The sequence below is a fragment of the Simochromis diagramma genome, unplaced genomic scaffold (assembly GCF_900408965.1).
Source record: "Simochromis diagramma unplaced genomic scaffold, fSimDia1.1 OVJJ01000603.1, whole genome shotgun sequence".
Classification (NCBI taxonomy): domain Eukaryota; kingdom Metazoa; phylum Chordata; class Actinopteri; order Cichliformes; family Cichlidae; genus Simochromis; species Simochromis diagramma.
This window is the reverse complement of record NW_024387414.1, coordinates 4,390,292-4,412,469: the sequence shown is the minus strand read 5'-3', so window position 1 is coordinate 4,412,469 and position 22,178 is coordinate 4,390,292. Positions and strand designations below refer to the sequence as shown.

Below are 22,178 nucleotides of genomic sequence, written 5' to 3'. Positions count from 1 at the left end.
TTTAGGTGGACGGCCTTGTCTTGGTAGGTTTACAGTTGTGCCATACTCCTTCCATTTCTGAATGATGGCTTGATCAGTGCTCCGTGGGATGTTCAAGGCTTGGGAAATCTTTTTGTAGCCTAAGCCTGCTTTAAATTTCTCGATAACTTTATCCCTGACCTGTCTGGTGTGTTCTTTGGACTTCATGGTGTTGTTGCTCCCAATATTCTCTTAGACAACCTCTGAGGCCGTCACAGAGCAGCTGTATTTGTACTGACATTAGATTACACACAGGTGCACTCTATGTAGTCATTAGCACTCATCAGGCAATGTCTATGGGCAACTGACTGCACTCAGACCAAAGGGGGCTGACCCTACTTTGCAGTTATTTATTTGTAAAAAATGTTTGGAATCATGTATGATTTTCATTCCACTTCTCACGTGTGCTCCACTTTGTGTTGGTCTTTCGCGTGGAATTCCAATAAAACTGGTTCATGTTTGTGGCTGTTATGTGACAAAATGTGGGAAAGTTCAAGGGGGCCGAATACTTTTGCAAGCCACTGCATATAATACTTCCACACAAGACAGTGCACGAAAAAAGATTTTGAACATATACAAGCATACACTTTGTGCATGTGTGCACCTTGAAAAAAGGTTATGTCTATATTTTGTGCAGCTTTGGGGTTTCTTGAAAGTTGCCAGTAGTAAGACACTCAAGCCTTTGTTGCTTGATATCTTGCAACATAAAATTTGTCACGATTAGGAAGAATTGCCTGCTGAGTCATAAACTCAGCTCAAATATGTAGAGTAATACTTCTCCTAGTCTCATGCAGCTGAAGATTATTTTATAAACTAGTTGATAGAATGTAATCTATCTTGGACACCACAAGGAAGGAACAGTGTTACAGCTGTTCGTAATGTTACACTTTTGTTTTTTGTAATTAAGGACACTGAGGGCCTTGGTTGTCTGTTGTTCATGCTAAATATCACATTAACAAAATTTTAGTCTTTTGCACTTCACCTGTGGGGTTTTCTCATTGATTTCTTTGCATCTCTGTTCAAAGCATCTCCAAGGTGAAGCTGTGGTTTGTGGTGATATTTGAAGTCTAAAAGCATGCCAGCTGCTTGTGGCATTGACGTTGTACAGTCATAACTGCCTTCCTGATATCAGTATCACAAAAAATAAGTCACTTTTATGGCATGTTGATCTATTGATAAGGTGGAGACAGGCCTGCCTTTTCAAGTGTTCAGGCACTTAAGAAGTAGCCTACTTAAGTGGCATTTAAGCACGCATAGAATAAATGATTTGCGCTTTTAAGCAATGCCCAACTCAGAACAAACCTTCCCACAGTGAACAAAATAAATCGATATGAATAAAATTATAAATTTTAGGAGGTTTATAAGATGTGATAACAAAGCATAATGTAATAAATGTCTATATGCCAATAACAATCGCATTAAGTGGGTAGTTATTCAATAAAGCTATGCAGTGCTGAGGTTTGTCTCCTTGAGAATGTTCTTAGAAGTAGAATGAGTAATTGGATTCTCGCCTGTCCTCTTCAGTTCAGCCCTCTCTTTCTCTCTCGCTCTCTTCTGCTCCCCCCCTCCCCCCAAGATCCAGGGATAGTCACTCTGTCTGGCTTTCCGTTGAACACCTTGCTGCTGTGACAGCAGTCAAGTGAAACTCGGAATTTTAAAGAGAGAGAGAGGGAGAGAGAGATACGGACAAAATTGCGTGGCTTCAAAATAAAAGCACCAATGACCAAAGTGTGAAATTGAAACTTAGTCAAGTTCAGTTTCCTAAAAAATATAGGTAACTAAATTACTCTCTGGCTAAATTTAGTTCTTGTTTTTTTTAAAGATGCATATACTTTTAACAAACACATAGAATCTGTCTGAGATTACAAGATGCGTTTTTGCATTATTTAATTATTATTTATTTATTTATTTTGCTTAGGTTTTATTTTGAAAGTCTAAAGGAAAAGTTCCCTTATTATAGTAAACTCGACAGCTGCCGGCGCGGACACCTTGTTATCTGTGGACAGGCTTCGCGGTGGTCGGCTTCAATTATCGTTTTACTGGGACACTTTTTTTAGTCGCTCACTTTCCTTTAAAAAACAAAACAAAAAACGTTTTCACGGTTTCACGTGTTTCGAACTGCTGCTGCCGCAATTACCGGGAAAAAAAATAGCAGCAACGGTCCAGGATGAACTTTTCCTTATCCCGGTTAACATTTTCGCTTCTTTGATTGGAGAATCCCGGGCGTGTGGAACTACACTTTTCCATTTTTAGTGGGTTCACTGCGAGTGGAACAGTGGGCGAAAGTGTTAGGTGAAGACTTTGAACATCATAAAGCGTGGTGGTGATTCTCACGAGGAGACCTGAAACCTCGAATACTGACGGGAGAAATATTCAAGGTAAGCCTACGCGCTCATGGAAGAATAATGCTGCTTACGTTGGTTGGCTTTAGAAACCTAGGCTAAAGTTAAACACACACACATATGTATATATCACATTATCTCTCGCTCTCTCTATATATATATATGTGTGTGTATGTGTGCGTGTGTATAGAGAGACAGAGAGATATGTATATATCACATTATAGATAGCTAGATAGACGTGTGTGTATCTATTTATGTATGCGTTTGAGTATCTCTGATATACATTTGCACCTCAATCAATTTTGTGAATAAAATATAAACTAAAATAATCTTACTAAATAATCTTTGTGCTATAAAGTGATAATTAATTTACAAAAACATTAAAAAGGAGAGAGATACTAAGGCTCATTTGTTACATGCCCTGTAAGATAATAATGGTGGTTCAGTGTTAGTATTTATTATAAATGGCTTGGTTAACAGTGGTCGACCCATTTTTAATGTGTTATTTTGCCTTGTTTATTTCACATTAATTTCTTTTTTCATTGCTTATGTGCGTGCTTGAGCTAGGAATACATCAGTGCGCTGTTTACAGTAAAAAGGTTGTGACACTGGTTACCATTTTCTTCACCTCTCTCAGCCTGTATCTGTACAAAGAGGTGATGTCTGGGTTCATGCTGCTGCCTGAAGGCAGCCATCAAAGGTAGTGACAACAGCTCGAACTTGCTCTCCTTACAGCTGTAGCGTGCGGTTTCCTGTCAGTGATGAGATGCACAATCAAAAGACTTCACTCATGTAGAAAAAACCCCCAGCTCCTGAACAACAGAAGATGGGCAATGGCCCAAATTAAATTAGATAAAGCACCACATGCAGATATGAGAACTACTGGAAACTGAAAGTGATAAAGTAACAAATGAGAAGGGTATTTTTTTTTAACCATTCATCTTGAGAAATGCAAATGCTGCTGTGGTTGTGTGACTCATTGCAGAAAGCGCTTCTCCTTTGTGCTGACTTCTTTTTTTTTTTAATAATGAGGAAAAGAAAGCCGTTGATGGCGAACCAAAGCCCTTGGCGATCACCTAAGGCCACACTGGGGGTGATTTAGACTTAATAATATGCAGTCTTTTGTCCGTGCCAGAGTTCGTGTGTGTGTTGTTTTATTGATTTATTCATATCCCCGAAGGAAATGTGTGCAGCATTCCACCTGCTCCTCCAATTTCCTCGCAGAGTATGTCGAGATACAGATAAAGGAGCCATGTAATCACATGCACAGACATGCACCCTGCATCACTGTGGTGCTATGGGAAGGTATGCAAGGTCCAATGCAAATGTACCCTCAGGAACATTCCCCACGACCCATATTCCACCTAACCTTGAAAAAATATCTCCGCATTCCTGCTTTGACTCAGCTTTCCTGGGGTTTAGTTGAGTGTCTGCTGCATGTGGTGAGATGAGAAAAAACAAACAACTTATTACAAATACTTTCAATTGAGTGTTTTAGAATCTCACTTTGAGACTCATTCAGTAGCCGCTCAACGTTAGTGCTGTAAATCAACATGACAGCAGCAGCACTGCCGGGCCCGTTGCTTCATGTAATGTGCTTCAGAAAAACAAAAACGTCTTATCTTTTAGGAAACGGTTGCACAAAAGTGTAGCCCAGTGAAGTCTCCTCCTAGCAGCACCATTTAAGCCAGTGTTAGAAAAGACTTGAAATGCTTATTAATGACCCCTTTTTTGTCCCTTAATTGATTCTGTCATTTTTCTTGATGAAAAATCATATAGAGCCATAAAATAAGTAAATCCAAACACATACGCACGTTTCAATGCAATCAGCGAATATTCTAATTTAAAAGTAAGTGACAGCTTTGTAAGTGTAAGCTGTCAGTATGGGTGTGCACAGTTCTTTTAACCACTGGCTGAACCAGCCTCTGAATCAGCCAGTGGTCTTTGACCCTTATTCATGCTCGCTGTCACTTCAGCTCTAAAGCCTGACAACAAAGAGCAGCTTTTGTTCCCTGGCTTACTCTTCTTCCATGCACATTCTTTGCTGCTTCACTCTGCTGCTTGTAGACGAGTGGGGTGAATTTAGATTGAAAACTGCCACAGGAAACAAACTAAGGCTACTTTAAAGGCACATTCATAATAAATATGTTAATATGTCTATAATTTAAAATGCTCCAGTTTGTTCCAAGACTGAGGGTAAAAGAAATGGTGAAACTGGATGGGTCGGTTTTTTTTTCCCACATATTTAACTCAGATGACTAGTCAGCAGAATAGAAGGACAGACATGAAAAGCAGTGACAGAAAATGTTACCCTGAGGTACTTTAAATCTTTGAGAATGACAGGAAATGGTATTTTCAAGGTACTTTTACTGAAACCAGGTCACGTATATCAAAGGGTTTAATAGGAGGTGCTTATCATTTGTAGAAAACATTCTCATTAACTCATGAAAGATTAAACTAAGAATAGACTAAAAATGTAAATGTTGCCCTGATCCTAGCAGTTTCGTCTACTGTCGTCAGAGCTTCATCTTTTCGTGTTTGGTTGAAAATCAACCCAACTGACAAGTAAATTATAATTCACTAGAAGATAAGTCTGTCACACGCATTTACATTAAGATACTTTTGGTATACTTCGTTGCTCAGTTATGGCTATATCTAGCAAATGTGTGTGCTGCATAGATGCCAGAAGTCGTGGCGTGGGCTGTGTCCCAAAATAACACAACACACTTAACATCTAGCCCACATTGCACAGGTCTTTGTCTGAGGCGAAGCAACGCGTTTCAGTTCATCTGCTAGAGGTGTGAATTACCAAAGACCCAAAGGTGCAATATTATCATAATACCCAACTCAATGATACAATTTATTGTGATTCTGATACTTTTGCTAAATATTGCAATAAGTTATTGTGATATATTGTGTTTTATCATATATTTTCTGTTGCAAATTATGTCTTCAGTCATTTTTTTCTACAGCAAAGTGTGATTGTTAACCAGCCAGACTGACCACCACAGTTTATTCAAACTTGTAATTAAAGTTGCATGCACCTGACAAACTGAACTTTTTCTATTGCAATCTGGTCCAGTTTACTGACTAACTAAAATACTTTCTATTTACTTACCAATTCAATGCAAACATGTAGACTATTGTACCATTAAATAAGTTTTGAACCTAGAGAGTGATCACCATTTCTGAGATGTGAGGTGTTGTATGAATCCAGTGCCTGTGATGTCCACATGTGTCAGGTTAATGCAACCCTTTCTGCTGTACCTTTCCTCAACTTTGCACTTCCCTTCTCTGTAGAACCTAGGTGTGGCTGTATACATGAAAAAGCATTGAGATGGTGTCAGATATCTGGATCCCATTGTCTTCATCAAGACCAGGTGATCGATATGTTATCTTCTTAGCTCACTCTGAATTGGGAGGTAGCTCTAGTGTTTACTTTGGCATCCATGGCTGATTATTTTCAGATTTTTTACTATCATACAGTACTCTTTACAAATCCATCTACTTTGTCTTGCCCTTGTAAGAAAAAAAAAAGTCCAAAATAAGTCCATGTGTCTGATTTAGATGTAGATGGCACTTTTTTGGTTTTCTTTCTTTTGCTTTATATCACCCACACCAAAAAGTACCAGTAGTCAGTACTTCGTTTTCACATATGCCAGAACCAAAACAAGATGAACGCCTGCCTAGAAAGGTAACTACACATTGCTGTCAACGCAGCCCATACAGTTGTAAGCGCTGGCCACAATGTTGATCACTACCTTAGACTACCTTATATTGTAGTACAAGCGTAAACCAGGTTGGTTATGTAGGTCAAAGTACAACCGCAGCAGGTTTATTGGTACCCTAGCACAGTGTATTTGTGGTAGTAAACTGCTACCAAACATACGCCGCAACTGTAAGTATAACAACTATAACCCTGCTTGATAACCAAGCTGTAGTCTCTATTGTAAAGGCATACATAAAACAAATTTAAACTACTGGATTTTTGAAACAGATTTGTCTCTTTATTATTATTACAATTACCTATCCTCAAGCTAGGGCTGCTCAATTAATCGAATTTTAATCACGATTACGATCTGGGCTTTCAATGATCATTAAAAATGACTGAGCCGATTATTAGCCCCTCCCTCGTGCTTTACTCTCGCGCTGCTCCGTGTGGCAAATCAAGCGCACCTCTCTGCATTTCCAACACGTGTCACAACAATTAAGAAGACCCAAGGGAAGCTCGGAAAGCTAAGCAGAAGTTATTTGGGGAGGAGAGTGACTGCCGTTGGTTGAAAAGAGAGGTAAAAGAAAAAAAACTTCAGTGGTGTGGAAACATTATGGGTTCTACTTGACGTGGATCAAGTAGACATAGTGTGTACACTTTGCTACAGTGTCGTAACTGAGAGCAACACTGCAAAGTTCACTAAACATAGATGTTTACATTTTTCATTTATTTTTTATATTGCAAACATTTGCACTGTTATCAGTATTTGCACACTATTTTATATTATTTTTTAAAGTCATTATTCAATACATTGTTATTGTTAACCCTTTAAATCCCTGTAGAACCTGAACCGCGTAAGCTAGCGCAATAATTTGTTTTGCATATGAAACCAGAGGAGTTGTACTTACATCTTATGCCATCAGCTTGTCCTCGGTCACGGTTTCCTTCCACATAAAGCTTTGCAAAAATTGCATAAAAAGCGCTTGCAGGAACAAAAAAATAATATTCCAGAAACACGCTTTGCCGATCCGATCAGCTGTTCGTAACACTTCCCACATTGAACAAGACGTCAACGCGAACTATCGCATGTCCGCCATTTCCTGTCCAAAACCGACGTCATTTTCACGGAAAATGTAGTTTTTTACTTGTAGGCCTTAAAAGCCTATACTGGTGTTTTTATAAGTCATGTTTGACTTTTCTGAATAGTTTCTGTGATGCTTAGAACTCGAATTGCACTGCTGGAAATAGTTTATTTTGATGCACATGCTGCTTTCTTTGCAAATTTGCATCATAGGATTGTTTTTTGTTTTTCCTGCAGTATATAAAAATTGGTGTATCTCCAAAATAAAACTATGAAGACACTCAAAATAAATTTACTGTGGTGGGAAACTATTTTTTGCAACTTTTTTGTATTTAAAGTTTTGAGGGATAAGCCTCTTAAATTTCCCCAAGTAGAAATATATGTAAAAAAAAAAAAAAAAAACGATTTTCAATTTTTTTGTAGTTTATTGCACTTTTTTGTAATTAATATAATTACTATGGACTTAATGCATACATATTATTAAAATATGGGCTATAACAGTTGTATTGATGTATAGCAACTTGAAATGCTCCCAAAAATGGCACTACAGCATGTAAAAAAAAAATATATAAGCTCTGGCGGACTTGGTGCTATGGTAGGTCTTAAAGGGTTAAATAAATATCGTCAAATAATCGAGATCTCAATTTCAGTGAAAATAATCGTGATTATCATTTTTGCCATAATTGAGCAGCCCTACCTCAAGCTTCACAGCCACTTCATTACTAACACCTTGGTAGTTCAAGGTTGGGCCTCCTCGGGCCTTCAGATTGCCTAAAATTTACGTGTTAAAGATTCAAAAACATTAGAAAAACAATCTTCAGAGATTTTTGTCCATATTGACACAATAGCATAACGCATTTGTTGCAGACTTCTCTTGTCCACTTCTCAGTGTAGTTTATGTTTGATGAATGAGAATGAAGAACGGCAAAGACAGTCGGCCTTGATGAGCAGAAACGTTTCAAACTTTTGTGGCAAAATATATTAGGTTTGGATAATTCACTAGCAAATATAAAAGTGTTACATATCCATGTACCTTGGAACACAGATTGCGTACTCCGTCTGGTATCATTTTCTGCCGTCTGTGTCACACATTGTTTTGACTTTTGTGCCATAGTGTGAGAACTTGTAAAGATGATTCATATAGGCAGGTGAGTCAGACCCACATATGTCATTACTGGAAAACAGAATCAAGCAGACGGGGGAATCACAAGTGTTGTCTCGTTAACACAGTTGTGGGTAGTTTGAATGGATGCATGTGTTCACATGAATGCTGAGGCAAAGGCTCTTATCATATCATCTTATAAGTGTGTAGGAGTGACAAATGGAGTGAATTTAGTTTCTGGATGTGTGGAGTCTTTGTGCTGAAAGGTGAGAAATTCTAAGACTGCTACGGTATGCGAGCACTGCGTCTCACTAACACACTGCCACGTATGCCAGGCTTTGGTCATTGCGTCTCTTTCACACCCACATTCACACAAGCATAGGAAGTGAAAGAAAAGGGGAAATTCTTGTGCTGAATTGATCCCTGGCCAGTGCACATGAACAATAGAGAGTGAGTGCAGAATTAGAGTTAGTTTACACGACAAGCTGAAATATTGTGTAAGAGAGAGTGGATATATTTGTTTAAATTATTTGTGTCACTGCAAACTTTGCAAAGACTCGAACCCAATTATATAATTGCACATAAAAGATTTGATAATAGGCATCATTGTCACCTTAACTAAGCTTACAGTGTGTGTTCACTCTTGTAGCTCTGGGTGTGGTGACAGTGGCCATTTATTTTTAACCTCTGATCTCTTCGTAATGAGCAGTTCGTGGGTGATGCTGCTACAAATCATACACTAATGCTGTGTGTGAATTCGTCACCACTGCGGTGCACCTGATATTTCACCCAAACTCTAAATTTAAAGTTTGGGGATTGTGTTAAGTACGTATTGGGACCATGGACTCTATTATGAAGATGCAAACAAAAAGACATAACAAATTAAGACAAACATTTTAAAGCCTCAAGATTGGCCTTCTTACCTATTTATTTATTTATTTATTTATTTATTTATATACATAGGAACTCTCTTTGATGATATGGGTAGTTTCTAAAATGTACTTTCATGAGAAACGGAACAGCTGACAAAGTAACCACACCCATGTTTATTCACAACTTCATTATTTCAGCTTATATGTATATATGTAGGAGGAGATCAGCTGACATTTTGAGCCAAACTAAATTAGGGTTTTGTGGAAGGATCATTTTGGGAATTTTAGCTCGAAAAAGTCCAAATTGGTGTGTAGGTGTAAAGGTCATATGTAGGACTTTGATGACACTATTGTCGTGTTTTTATAACCTTAGAATGATCCTTTTGTATCTACAGAGGGAGGGACTCCTGTTCCTCCGAGTCCACCAGGAGAGACAGAGGTGTGTGTTTAGGTTAAGGTACCACAACAGCTCACTTCTGTCCTAGCATGGTACCATGGTACAAAGGCCACCAAACAAGCTCATCACTTACTGCTTTTGAAGATTCATCCAAGCTTTGGTCTCTTGAGCTTTCGTTTCCGTTGTAATAACATACATGAAACAGACCGATGGAATTGATGTTTTTCCTTAACAGATGTCTCTCTCATGAGACACACTGATAACAGCAATTATCCCATGCTCAAGCTTACTTCTTCTTAAGCCACTTCATTAAGCACACCTTGGTGGTACAAGGTTGGATCCTTTTTGCCTTCAGAACTGTTGTAACATATTCAACAAAAAACATTCCTCAGATGTGTTGGAGCATATTGACATGATGATATTACACAGTTGTTGCAGACTTATCAGTTGCAAATGCGTGATGTGAATCTCCCATTTTGCATGTGCTCTGTTGGATTAAGATCTAGTGAATGAAGAGGCCATTTGAATTTGTGAAACGGTGCATCATCATCCTGAAATCAGTCATTAGATGATGGCTGTTCTGTGATTGTAAAGGGATGGACAACCATAGCAACAATACTCAGGGAGTCAGTGGCATTTTGGAAGTTAGAGGCCCAAATATGTACAAAGACTCTACCACTACCACTCTGTCCTGCTGACCTGTTGATACAGGACAGAATGCTTTTATTAACACCAAATTCTGACCCATCAAACTATTGCAACAGTTTATCGTCTACCTTTGGTGAACATGTGTGGATTGTTATTTGAGTAATTGTTGCCTTCTTATCAGTTCAAAGCAAGCTCCTCCTCTGAACAACAAGACATTTTTACACAGAGAACTGCCGCTCAGTGGATATTTTCTCTTTTTCTGACCATTCAAGGTTAACCGTAGAGATAGTTGGGTGGAAAAAATACAGTAAATTGACACCACCAATCACGTCGTTTTCAATATCTCATAAATCACTTTTTTCCTGACATAGAGGCTGAAATTATGATACAGAGCTCCACAATGAATCATGTTATTATGTCATATTGTATCATGCTATTCTAGTAAAAGTTGTAATTCAGATAAATAAGTTTTCTAAAGATCCTAAAGCCTTGATAAATGAAAAGACAGTAACATATTTTAAACTATAATATCTGTTTAACTGAGGCAGAGAAATATTACTGCACTCCTTCCTGGCAGGTCACTATATTACACATTAGTTCCTTAAGCATGCACCACTTGAAGTTACACCTTAGCAACTTTTGCTTTTGTCACTTTTAAATTATCAGAGAACGAAATGCCAAAACCACACTTTGACACGGAAAATACAAAGGTTTCATTTTCACACGTCTTTGTGTTAGATAACTGAACTGAAAAGTAAACTGTGGGATATTTTGATATTGTCTTCTTGGCTTCATTTCAAGAAGATATCTTATGTCAAACCACAGTTCTGCATCACAAGAAGTGTCGCAGCTGAGAGAACTGGCTGGTGTGACGTGGCATCTTCACAGGAAAGCTAATGTTCAGTTGTCGCTCTCAAACTAAATGCTTGAGTAACAAGTGAGGTTGAGGCTTGTGTGTTGACTGGGATGACCATAGTGAAGACATGTGACGCAGATAACGATAGAACAGACTAACTCTCTAAAATTTAGAGCATTCTCATTTCGGTATATATAAGAAAATGCAGTTAATTCAATATGACTTTATTTACATGACAGATTATTATCTCAAGGCAATTTGTACTGTAAGCTAAAAACCCTACTGTTTTTATAGAGAGAATCCTAACAACAGACATCCTCTATGAGTAAGTATATGGCAATGGTGGGGGTGAAGAACTCTCTTTTGACACGAGGAGACCTCAAGCAGAACCAGGCCTTGGGAGGGGCAGCCAATTGCATTGACCAATTTGGGTGTCAAGAGAAGGAAAAGGGAGGAAAGAGGAAGATATAGAGGCAAAAAAAACAACAAAGAACTGAGCATGTTAACATCACCGACTTATCAAACTCTAAAACTGAAGCCAGGCCAATAGAGCATCAGTGAAAGTGCCGCATAATGCAAAAAAGTAATGTAGCATTTTGTGTGTTCATCAAATAAACCTCCTGTTTGTGTGTGTTTGTTTGCTTATTTGTATGTCTCTGTGCATTAATGGGTGGGTTGTGCAAGGCTTATATCTTTCTCAAGTATCGAGTGTGGGTGTTATAAATAGCAAGCTGTCCTCTCAGGATATGCAGTGTGATATTTCCCTGTCTTTCTCTTGTTCTTTTTTCTGTCTGTCTGCCTGCTTTGTCTGTGGTTCAACAGGTTCCTGTCTGCTTTTTTGATTATTTTCCAGACATTCTCACTGTCACGTATACCATGCAGTAAACCCACGCGACGTGGTCGCAGATCTAGTATTTGTTAGGTTTTAACTTCCACGCTATGAGCTTGTCTGGATGTGGTGATGCTTGAAGCAATGACACCAGACTAGGATGAGTTTCCGTCTTTGGTTGAAATTGAAAATGACAAAAATGCATTTGTGGTTATTTGAGACATGTCCGTCTGTTGACAGTCATGTGATTCTCTAATATGATGCAAAGTGGATTTTTTTCAAAGAAAATTCCCAGTTGTATATTTTTCTGCTTTAGACACTAACTGGTGGTGGACATGGAAACTGTCAGTATAAGCTTGCTTGACTATTCAGCACTTGACCTTGGAGGAAAAGCAGCTCACTGTAGGGTTATGGAAAGACTGAATTGCTGATGCATGTGTATGTGTTCTCATTCCCGTTACAAGGGGAAGACTGTTTCCATTGATAAGAGCTTAGAAAGGTCGCTGTGTTTATTTTGAGGCTGAACTCATTTGTGCTCACTGATATATAAGGACAGATAACAAACCAGGCGTCCAAATGAGAATGGTATCACTAAGAAAATGTCATTACATTAAACTGGGAACTTTTTGTTTCGTTTTTTTTATGACTTCATGTAAAAAGAATGTAATTGATATGCTTGTTTTATTTGTTCTAACATTTTCTATATGTGGTTAAAATTGGCTGCAAATGAACACTGTGCTCTTTCATTTAACCATGCACACACACACACACACACACACACACACACACACACACACATTTTTAGCCACTGATTTTAATGGTGCTAAATTGCTGTTCTCCTTGCATAAGCATTTACGCAGTTATAAATTTGTTCCCCTTTTAAAACCGTTTCACTTTTTGTATTTCTGCAGAACAGGTGTTAGCAACCGAGCTGCAGCTGATGGATAATCTGAAGTTTGCGCTCTTCTTAATCATCCTCACCACTGGTAAGATCTTAGAGATACTTTATCTTGTTCATCATAAAGCAAACTGCATTCATGTTGTGCCACTTCCTACATTATACGTTATGTTGCCCTTTTTATAGATATTCTAGAAGAGACATTAAATGAACATGACAGAATTCTCAAAAATATATTAGATTATCAGTTTTTCATAGCATTTCCTTTATAGTATTTTTCTCTATGTGACCTCTGTTTGTGAGCATTAGACAACTAGAGTGCCTCAGATACTAAGGAAATACTTTGCTGACACAGGAGAGTTAAAGCTTCCACTACCATAAGAACTCTTCGGTCAGTATCATAAAGCAAGGCAGGACACATGGGCTCCAATAGGAATCAATGCAACGCCGAGCTCATGAACTGATCATAAGTTTAAAATTTGTAAATTGTAACTGTGACCTATTACCCAAGTGCTGGCAGACACACATTCATTTACATGTCAGTTTTCTGCCCTGAAGCTAAAGTCTAGCCAAAGTAGTGACATTTTAGCAAACAATGCAGGTAGATGGCAGGATTGTGTTACTGAATGCGGAGGTGTAGTATTCATTGCTTTCAGTCATGTAACCAAAGAAAAGCCCTGGAGGAGGAAAATAATATAGCGACAACATGCTAGGAAACACTCAGTACTATAGAACTGCAATACAACCCACTAAGTTTCCCAGTAGCTTCAAACCACAAATATTTAAATCACCTCAGTGAAGAGAAGTGAAAAATATTATTTGAGCACTTGTAGTCCACATTGCAAAGTCCCTGCAAGAGGTCTACTTTAGAAATGTTTAACTTCTCTCTCTTGAATAATCCCTGCCCTTAAACTACCACCAGGATGAAAGCACATACAGTAGAGTGCAGCAAGAGGGTTGTTTTTATCATCTGGACTGGTCACTAATACCATTGTGAAGTAGACGAAATTTTTCATTGTCAAAACAAGTGGGAGAACCAATTAGCTGAATGTGTTAATTATGTTTTAATACGGTGTGCTGTATTTTAACAGTTTCCAGTGACAATGACAATGACCTGGACTGGAACTTTTGCGGCACATGGCGCCATGGCAACAACCCCCTGAGCCTGAACCTCAACATCTCTACTGGCTGTAAAGGAATCTCCATTTCAGCCAATGAGAGCTTTCTGTCCATCAACGGGCAGATCACAGCCCAGTGTAGGAGATCTGAAGTGATTACCTTCAAGCACCTTGGACTTGAATCAGGGGAGGACATCAAGTTCTGTCTGGACTGGGAGCCACTGCTGGACCTGTTAATGCTGACAGTAAGTGATAACAATTTTTAAATTTAAGTGTGGGTTCTAAATGCTATTTTTTTTTGTTTGTTTCATCATTTGACACCCAATATTTTACTCAATAACATTAAAGTTCAGGAGAACTCAACTAAAAAATGAGCGTGAGGTAGTTAAATGAAAGATGTGGAAGAGGAACATGTGTATAATAATATACCACCACCACATTCTAAAAGCCATATAACAAAATGTAAAATTTATATGATGTTCTGTACACTGCAAACACTACACTAGCTAAATTCAAGATTATTATGATTTCTGTTTTTGTTTTTCCTGTTGTGATGTTCAGGTAGGAGAGAAGAAGCTTATTCTGTGCTCACCTGCAAGCCTGCAGGATTCCTGCTGCACTGACCTGAGTGATGGCCCAAACACACAAGAAGCAGACTACGGCATCCTCAATGTCAAGATCAAGAATGATTCCATCACCGACAAAACACGGATGGCGTACAACTTTCAAGCGCATTCCACCAACTACAGTAAGGAAGATTACACATATTGTGTCAGCATATTCTTGATAGAAAATCTGTGAATGAAATATATTTAGCAAAAAATAAAATTGATGTTCTGTACTATTTTATTTGTTCCAATAACTCAGTTTGTCTGTAATGTTGTTAATATTTAGCTTTGCTGAACCAGCATTTCAGATTTCTGTTATCAAGTGCAGCATGTCAGAATCAGAACTTTCTCTTCTTTTCTGTTTTTGCAGCAGAATTATGTGAACAGGCGAAACAGGAATCCGGCCCCAACAAGTAATTTCCTCTCTTTTCCTCACATGCACCAGTTTATTGCAGGGATATCATGGCAGGATGTTGTGGACTTGATCCTTCCTGAAGTACACAAACTTTGATTACAAACGAGGAGTGAAGACATTAGCTGTCTGATGTAATATTGCTCCATTCAAATGAAACATGAGAAACTTATAATCATGGCTGTGCCTGATGTTTGTGTCCAGGTGTGCTGAGCCTCCATACGCTCACAAATCTGATGTGGAGATGAAGGAAGATTTCAAAGGCCACAGCGTCACATCACCTGTAAGACAAACACTCAAGTTAAAGACACTTGTCTTCAGATGAACCTTTTCTTTTTCAAACCAACCAGTGTGAGAAGGCTTTGATGATTTATTTTTAGAGAGTGGATGCTCTTTGTGATAGTGTGTCAGCTGTTGTATTGCAGTGTTACTGTTCTGAACTACCTCATCTTACAATCTCATTTAATTATAGCTACGTTATAAAAACGATAAAATGATCAGAATTTTATTTGTAATAAACTGTACTGAAACAAAATGAAATTGAAAAATAATTGAAATTTAATAAAAACTAATGATAGCTCAAGAAGATGATCATTGTGTCAGGGATAAACTAAAAACAACATTTGCAGTTCATTGTAATTAATTTATGTCGCCCACTGTGGCACACGGATGTGTTTTTATAGGTTAAGAGGAACACAGAGGGCAGAAAACATGCCAGGTTTTGGATTTGTGTACACTCAGTAGTGTCAGTTATTATTTGGTGTAGTAATGAGTTTAAAAACTGGAGGAGTGAAGAATGAAGTTAGCCTTACCTTTGCTTTCTTTAGTGCTCAGGCTGTGATGAAATGCAACCTTTCCTCCTTAGACACACAAAAATGTCCCGCTCTGCAGAGTAATATCACCTCTTAAATCCATTTATTAGGTTTCTGTAGGTTTCACCTGAATCACACATCTGCAGAAGTGAGATTTCACTTTCAGTCATACGACTGGGATGAAGATTCATATTTTTAGAGTTTGCCACAGCACTGCTGACATTAGCAAAAAAACCTTCTTTGCATCTGAGACTGTGTGCTTCCATTTTTAATCCAGACTTACTTTACAGCACATTTTTGAATAACCTAGAGCATTCATTCAAGTAGAGGGGAGAAGTGATGTAGTACAGAAAATAGGGTGGGAGGTTAGTCACATAAAAGTGACTGATGGCAGCATTCTACTGACGATTACAGGATGGTGTTGAAAGCTGACATTTTTTTTCTCTAAACGACCCTAAAATAGAGTCGTTTAGTAACCCAACAATCTCAAAGCAGAGCCACAAGCAGAGCTGCAGAGTGAAGCAGGTTTTACTTACATTGTAAAAACTCACAGTTCTTATATGTGCTGTCTTTTCCAGGCCATTGCTGGTAGACCTGTCAAGTCCAATATCACTGTCCACCTCCCTGCTGCCTTAAAACAAGCTGCGAAAAATGTTAACAAAGTAACCTGCACTTTCTTCAAGAACATCTCCCTGTTACAGGTAAGGCTGTTTGCCTTCAGTCGATACAGGCACATATGACAGGATTTCAGGTGACCTTATTTAGCTGTCAGCCTGCAATTTTTTCCAGTGTTCACATTTGCGATACTATCTGGAATACTTTTGTTGCTTTGTGTGCAAATATTTATGCTGCATTGTGTAAGATGAAGGTCAAGTTGTGTGTGTTTGTTTCAGGAGGCTCACAAAACTGCCAAGCCTATCAATGATGTGGTGGAAATCACGGTGGAGAACGAGATCATCAGAAATCTGCCTGAACCCATTAGGATTGATTTTTACCATGAAGCCGTATCTGTAAGTTTGTGTGTTTCTGTGGCCTTTAGCCTTTGTCAGTACGCTCCCCACCCACTTTATATTACTTAAAGCTACTTCCTTAAACTGACACTTACTGTACCAAATAGTAACTGTTGAAATTGACTGCAATGTGCTGCAGTACAGATGTCAATACACACACAGGCTGTCAAATGTGGCTCAGGTGCGGATGCTGTCAAAAGAAAAACAAGATGGTTTTTACTTCCGTGATGTCTGCATATCTACCTCCACGGTGCAGCAAACACACAGAAACCACTTATAGGTTTCTTTTCTAACCTTATGTCTGGCAGAAACAGACTGTTGTTTATGCAATTTTATTGCATCTGTGCAATGCACACAACAACACATAAAAGCACCTGTGACGTGGATATTCTTTGACATTGTGGTGACATTGCAGCTCATGTCTCTCCCCTCCTTCTTTATTTCAGAAAAGAAAAACAAGGGCATGTGTTTCATGGGACACCAGAAAAGGTTGGAACCATTTAGAGATGAATATTATGTGCTACTTTACATATTTATCTGTATTTTCGTTTATCATCATTTTCAGCAATGCGGACTGATTTGATATTTCCCTGTTGCAGATTCTCTGCAGGTGAACTGGTCGAAGGATGGATGTAAGACAGAACAGAGTGGGGAAAACCACACTGTGTGTCAGTGTAACCATCTGACGTACTTCACTGTGCTGGTGGTGAGACATGCGGATACACTGCTTTTCATACAACAAATAAAGAACAGACAGAAAGCAATAGTGATGAGATTAGTAATGATTTTTAAAAGATACACAGAAATCAACAGTCTTCATTGTACCAGTGTGTCTTGTGAAGGCCATGTTGCTCACTGCACTGTTTCCTATGGCAGGACCTGAATCGTCAACCAGTGCCCCACCTGCTGGAGCTTACTGTCATTACATATCTGGGATGTGCCGTATCTCTGATCAGCTGTGTTGCCCTTATAATATATCTCTGCAGGAAAAGGTACAGATGTTATTAATGTAATATACAATATAGATATTTTTTTTATTATTTTATTATTTTAACTTTCCACTGTCTTTCAAGGAGGCGATCAAAGGAGCAGTCCTTGCCCATCCATGTGGGCTTAGCTGTGTCCCTCGCCTTCCTCAGCCTGATTTTTTTCTTCAATGGAGTCCTGGCTAACGTGGGAAGGGAAAGTGTGTGCACTTGGGTAGGAGCAGTACTTCACTACGCCCTCCTCTGCTCCTTCGCCTGGATGGGCATCGAAGTGTTGCACACTTTCTGGTTGGTCTACATGGTCTTCACCCCCCGTCTGAAGCCCTACATTTGGAACCTAGTTGGTTTTGGTGAGTTTCATTTCTGAAATGTATCTCATGACACATAAAGGTAAAGCACGTGTAAGACTCTTGATTATTCTTTTCCAGCTCTTCCTGCTGTTCCCGTTGTCATCCTGGCTCCAATAGGTGATATTTATGGGCTCATAGAGGTGCCACCAAGCGAAGACCCTGAGAATCCATATAGGATGTAAGCCTTTCCTTATCTGATCTAAAATTATGTGGAAAGTGAATAAATACAAGCACATGCTTGTATTTAAAATCATGCTTTCAAGGCAACAGCAAAACATTTCAAGGGGATTATGGGAATCTTTAATAAAATGCTGAGCATATTTTGAACATCATTTGGCCTTTATATTTGCATTTTTATTCTGGATTTTTTTTTTCTTTGTCTTCTGACTGTTTGATTTTTCCAGGTGTTGGATGGATATAAATGAGAATAAAGGCTGGCTAGCTTTCTGTTTGACCAACATAATGACTCTGGCCCTCCTGGTGTCATCTGGCCTTGTGATGCTGTTCCTGGTCTACAGGCAGATCCGCACCAGGGATGAATGGAAACAGAACCGAGTGGCGTTTCTCAGCATCTGGGGCCTCAGCTGCTTATATGGGACCACTTGGGGTCTGGCCTTCCTTAAGTTTGAGCCCATTTCTACCTTTATTCTCTTCATCACCTGTATCCTCAACTCATTTCAAGGTCAGTGCTTTTGCTGTACAGTGATTCCAGATTACACTTCAGGTTTAAAATGAGATCTTATGCTTAAGGACAAGTACCATAAGGATATTTTGCAGACCATCACGTGATAGATGAGCAGTTCGACAGTCATGATGACTGAGAGATGCTCTCACTCTCATACATTCTCCTACAGCTGTGCGAACACTGAACTGCTCCTGATAGGACAGCTCACATGGACTCTTTACTTTTCAGACAAAAACCAACATGGCCACTCACTTGTAAATATCCAGCAAAAGAAAAAAAAATTAAACCGAGGCATGAAATGCCATGCATCTTCATCTTTCAAAGTCCTTCGGGAGTTTCCAGAGGCATTATATTATGCTGGATGCCCCTAATTTGCATATAGAACCCCACACCTCAACTTTATGCAAATAAGGAATGTGTACCTCAACACCACATAGCCTGTAACACAATGCAACTTTACCTCAGTGTGTTATGTAAATGTTTTTGTAGCACAGTAGATGGAAACAATGGAAATGACAGACTCCTTGGACACATGCCATTGGCTTTGCAAACATGATGAGCTCATGTTTATGAACTACTTTGCATTTGTTCATATTTATGATTACATTCCAGAAAGCTGTCAAAAGAGGATGATGATGCTTCTCAACATTAAATTACATCATTGTCATCTAATAAATACACAGATCCAAAGAAAAAGTGACTTGGAATAATCTCCACGTGCTTTTATAGCTTTTAACTATTTATAGTCGGTTGTTGGATGGGAGTATATTCATTGTTGGCTCATACACTGTGACTGTACATGTGGAGCCAGTGGCCTATTGTATCAGTGTGGGAATGAGACAATGGCCATGATTAATCAAGGCCTTCAGTTGCTGTTGCCTATCAGAGACAAAGGTGTTTCCTCTCACATGCAGCATGCTTGTTTTTGATTCAGCACCAAATATGGGATTTATTAACCCCATTATTGCTGCATAGTGGTATCAGAATGTGTTCTATGCCAGCCATATAACATGCAGTGGCTAAATGCTACATCTGTAATTTTATTTCATGACCCTACCTACAGGTGTATTATTTTCTTAAACATAGAAACAATTTAGAGCCCAATCTAGCTGTTTGCTGACATGACATTATCTGCATTTATAATGGCTGTACGTTTGTATAGAATAGGATTCTCTGCAACTTCCTTGTTGCTAGCACACAAGCTTGGAATGGTACGAACACAAAGACCATCTGATCCAAGCAAAGGCAGGCAGCATAGAAATGACTAAACTATGTCTCGTAACAGTAAAACAAGATTAAAGATTATTTTTAAACTGAATCGTTATGATATCATTGTAAGAACTACCACATAAATGATACCACAGATTATTTATTGTAGAAGAGCTGTATTATATTTATGTCAGCAGAAGTTGTTGTAAATAATATGGTTTATTTTTTACAGCTACATCCAGGCAGCTGATAAAAACACGAGTGTATTGGTTCACCTCTGTACACTGTAAAATAATTTATTTTCAAAAATTCTTTAAATAAAAAAATATTAAAATGATGCAATATCTTTGAGTTAAAAAAATATATTTTAAGGCTTTTGAATGATTTTAGAAACACGTGAAGTGAGCTGTTCTGCTGAGGAATGGTGGCATTTATTGCAAATAACAGATATTAAAGGCTCATTTTTTTATGTAGTATATCTGAGAACGTTTTGCCACTGACTTATTCTTACTGCAAATCATGCTCGTTTCCTGCTAGCATATTTACTGCAAATTTTCTGTCCCTATCACACTCACGTCAAAGATTTTTTAAAACAATCAGATACTGTGGCGACTGAGTAAAAACAATCCATTTTGAATCTTGGTTTCTCGTCTGTGGCTCACAGGTTTCTTCCTGATGCTGCGATTCTGCATGCTGGACTGGATGCAGAAGCAGGCTGGTGGCTCTGGTCTTGGCAGCAGCAGCACCGGATCTACCAGGCAGCACATGCTCCAGGCCCAGGAGAAGAGTTAAATGAACAAAGATGCAGAAGCCGGACTTTGAATGTAAAAATAATGCCAGTATACCACCAGTGATGGAGGAGCTGGAGGTTGACCAGGACGCTTCTCCTGGAGGAGTGTTCTGATGAAATGTGTCTGTCAGGGGTGGTAACTGCAGGAGAATATGAGCGACAGCTAAAAAAAAAAGTACAGCAGGTTCTCCATATATCCTACGTTTCTTAACTCTGTAACTCGGTAGTAACGAGCACAAGTTAGCTGTACGGGCAAACACAAATATGACCTGCTGTGTAACTGTAAAAGTGAAGATAGGTCAGTATTCCTTCCCAAACATAATCCAGCTGCTGTAACTTCTCAAACTTTGAGTGTACAAACCTTTTTTATTCACTCTAAATTATTTATTCTTGAGCTTGTGTTCTATTTAGTAATCATTACAACAGGAGAGAAAAGAAACATTTTACAAAATATATTTGCTGTTTATTTATAGCTCTATATGTCACACATTCTGAGTTATAATTAATTTTGGTGGCGATTAGCTAAATATTATATATCAATAATTCACTCAAGTTGCATTACAAAAAGGCATTTAATCACTTGATTCTTCTAATTTAGGCCAGTGGCAAAGAAATGACAGTATCACTCAGGAACTCCTTAATCAGGCCTAAAGCCTGCGTTTGCAGAAAAGCTAGACTGGCTCTAGTTATACAGGAGGGGGATGTCAAAGTTCAAACTAACGTATGTGAAATTAGAAATTGTAAGTTGGAAATAATTATGAATTATTCCCAACACGGAAATTGCGAGCAGGAATAGATGCAGGTTACTGTTCTATTGTATATAAAAAAAAGAAAGCTATATAATACTATTGACGATGTTTTGAACTTTAGATAAGCTTTTTATTTTATATTTTATGTAAAATGCTTTTTTATAGCTGCTTCCTAAGTTGTTTAAAGTAGCACTTTAGATTTTCGGTCATTTAAACATGTACTTGTTGAGCCTCAGTGAGTTTTCTTTTGAACTGTTTTAATGTGCAGATGGTAAATCCCATATTGCATTTGTCCACACTGTAAATTAATAAGTGAATATTTTATAAATGAATCCAGAGTGACTGTTTTTCTTTTTTTCAAACCTGATTATCAGACCTTTGTCTTTAAAATGGGTCAAAATGCATTTATTTGGTTGGATGCGTTTGAGTATTAAATAGAAATGTAAAATTGTCATGTATTTCATTGGCGTTATGTTTCAGTCATGTCCAGCAGAACTCACATATGTAAGCTTTTAGATACTGTGATGTTTGCACTTTTTTCAAAATTTTAAAATTAAAATATATGTCACTCAATTTAATGTGTATATTTTGGTTTTCTGGATATATATTGACTTTTAATAAAAAAATAAATCTTTTGGTTAAAAATGTCAAACTGCTGTGTGTTTGTGTAAATGCATGCCACACTGCACAACAA

At 38.3% G+C, this 22,178-nt stretch overlaps 1 protein-coding gene across 3 annotated transcripts; it reads left to right on the top strand.

Annotated features, from left to right (window-relative positions):
* The first annotated feature begins 2,007 nt into the window (after positions 1-2,007).
* adgrg1 (adhesion G protein-coupled receptor G1) lies at positions 2,008-21,558 on the top strand. Of its 3 annotated transcripts, none has more exons than XM_040011326.1 (15): positions 2,008-2,396; positions 12,774-12,843; positions 13,847-14,118; positions 14,435-14,621; positions 14,852-14,894; positions 15,098-15,176; positions 16,284-16,406; positions 16,599-16,715; positions 17,162-17,204; positions 17,315-17,421; positions 17,592-17,707; positions 17,789-18,051; positions 18,130-18,229; positions 18,456-18,733; positions 20,610-21,558. In XM_040011326.1, the coding sequence occupies exons 2-15, from the start codon at positions 12,798-12,800 to the stop codon at positions 20,735-20,737; spliced, it is 1,902 nt and encodes a 633-aa protein (XP_039867260.1). In that variant the 5' UTR covers positions 2,008-2,396; positions 12,774-12,797; the 3' UTR covers positions 20,738-21,558. The 3 variants fall into 3 exon arrangements, with proteins under 3 accessions (XP_039867260.1, XP_039867259.1, XP_039867261.1); XM_040011325.1 differs by having other exon boundaries at positions 12,769-12,843; XM_040011327.1 differs by having other exon boundaries at positions 12,769-12,843; positions 16,599-16,723; positions 17,173-17,204.
* Positions 21,559-22,178: the final 620 nt, after the last annotated feature.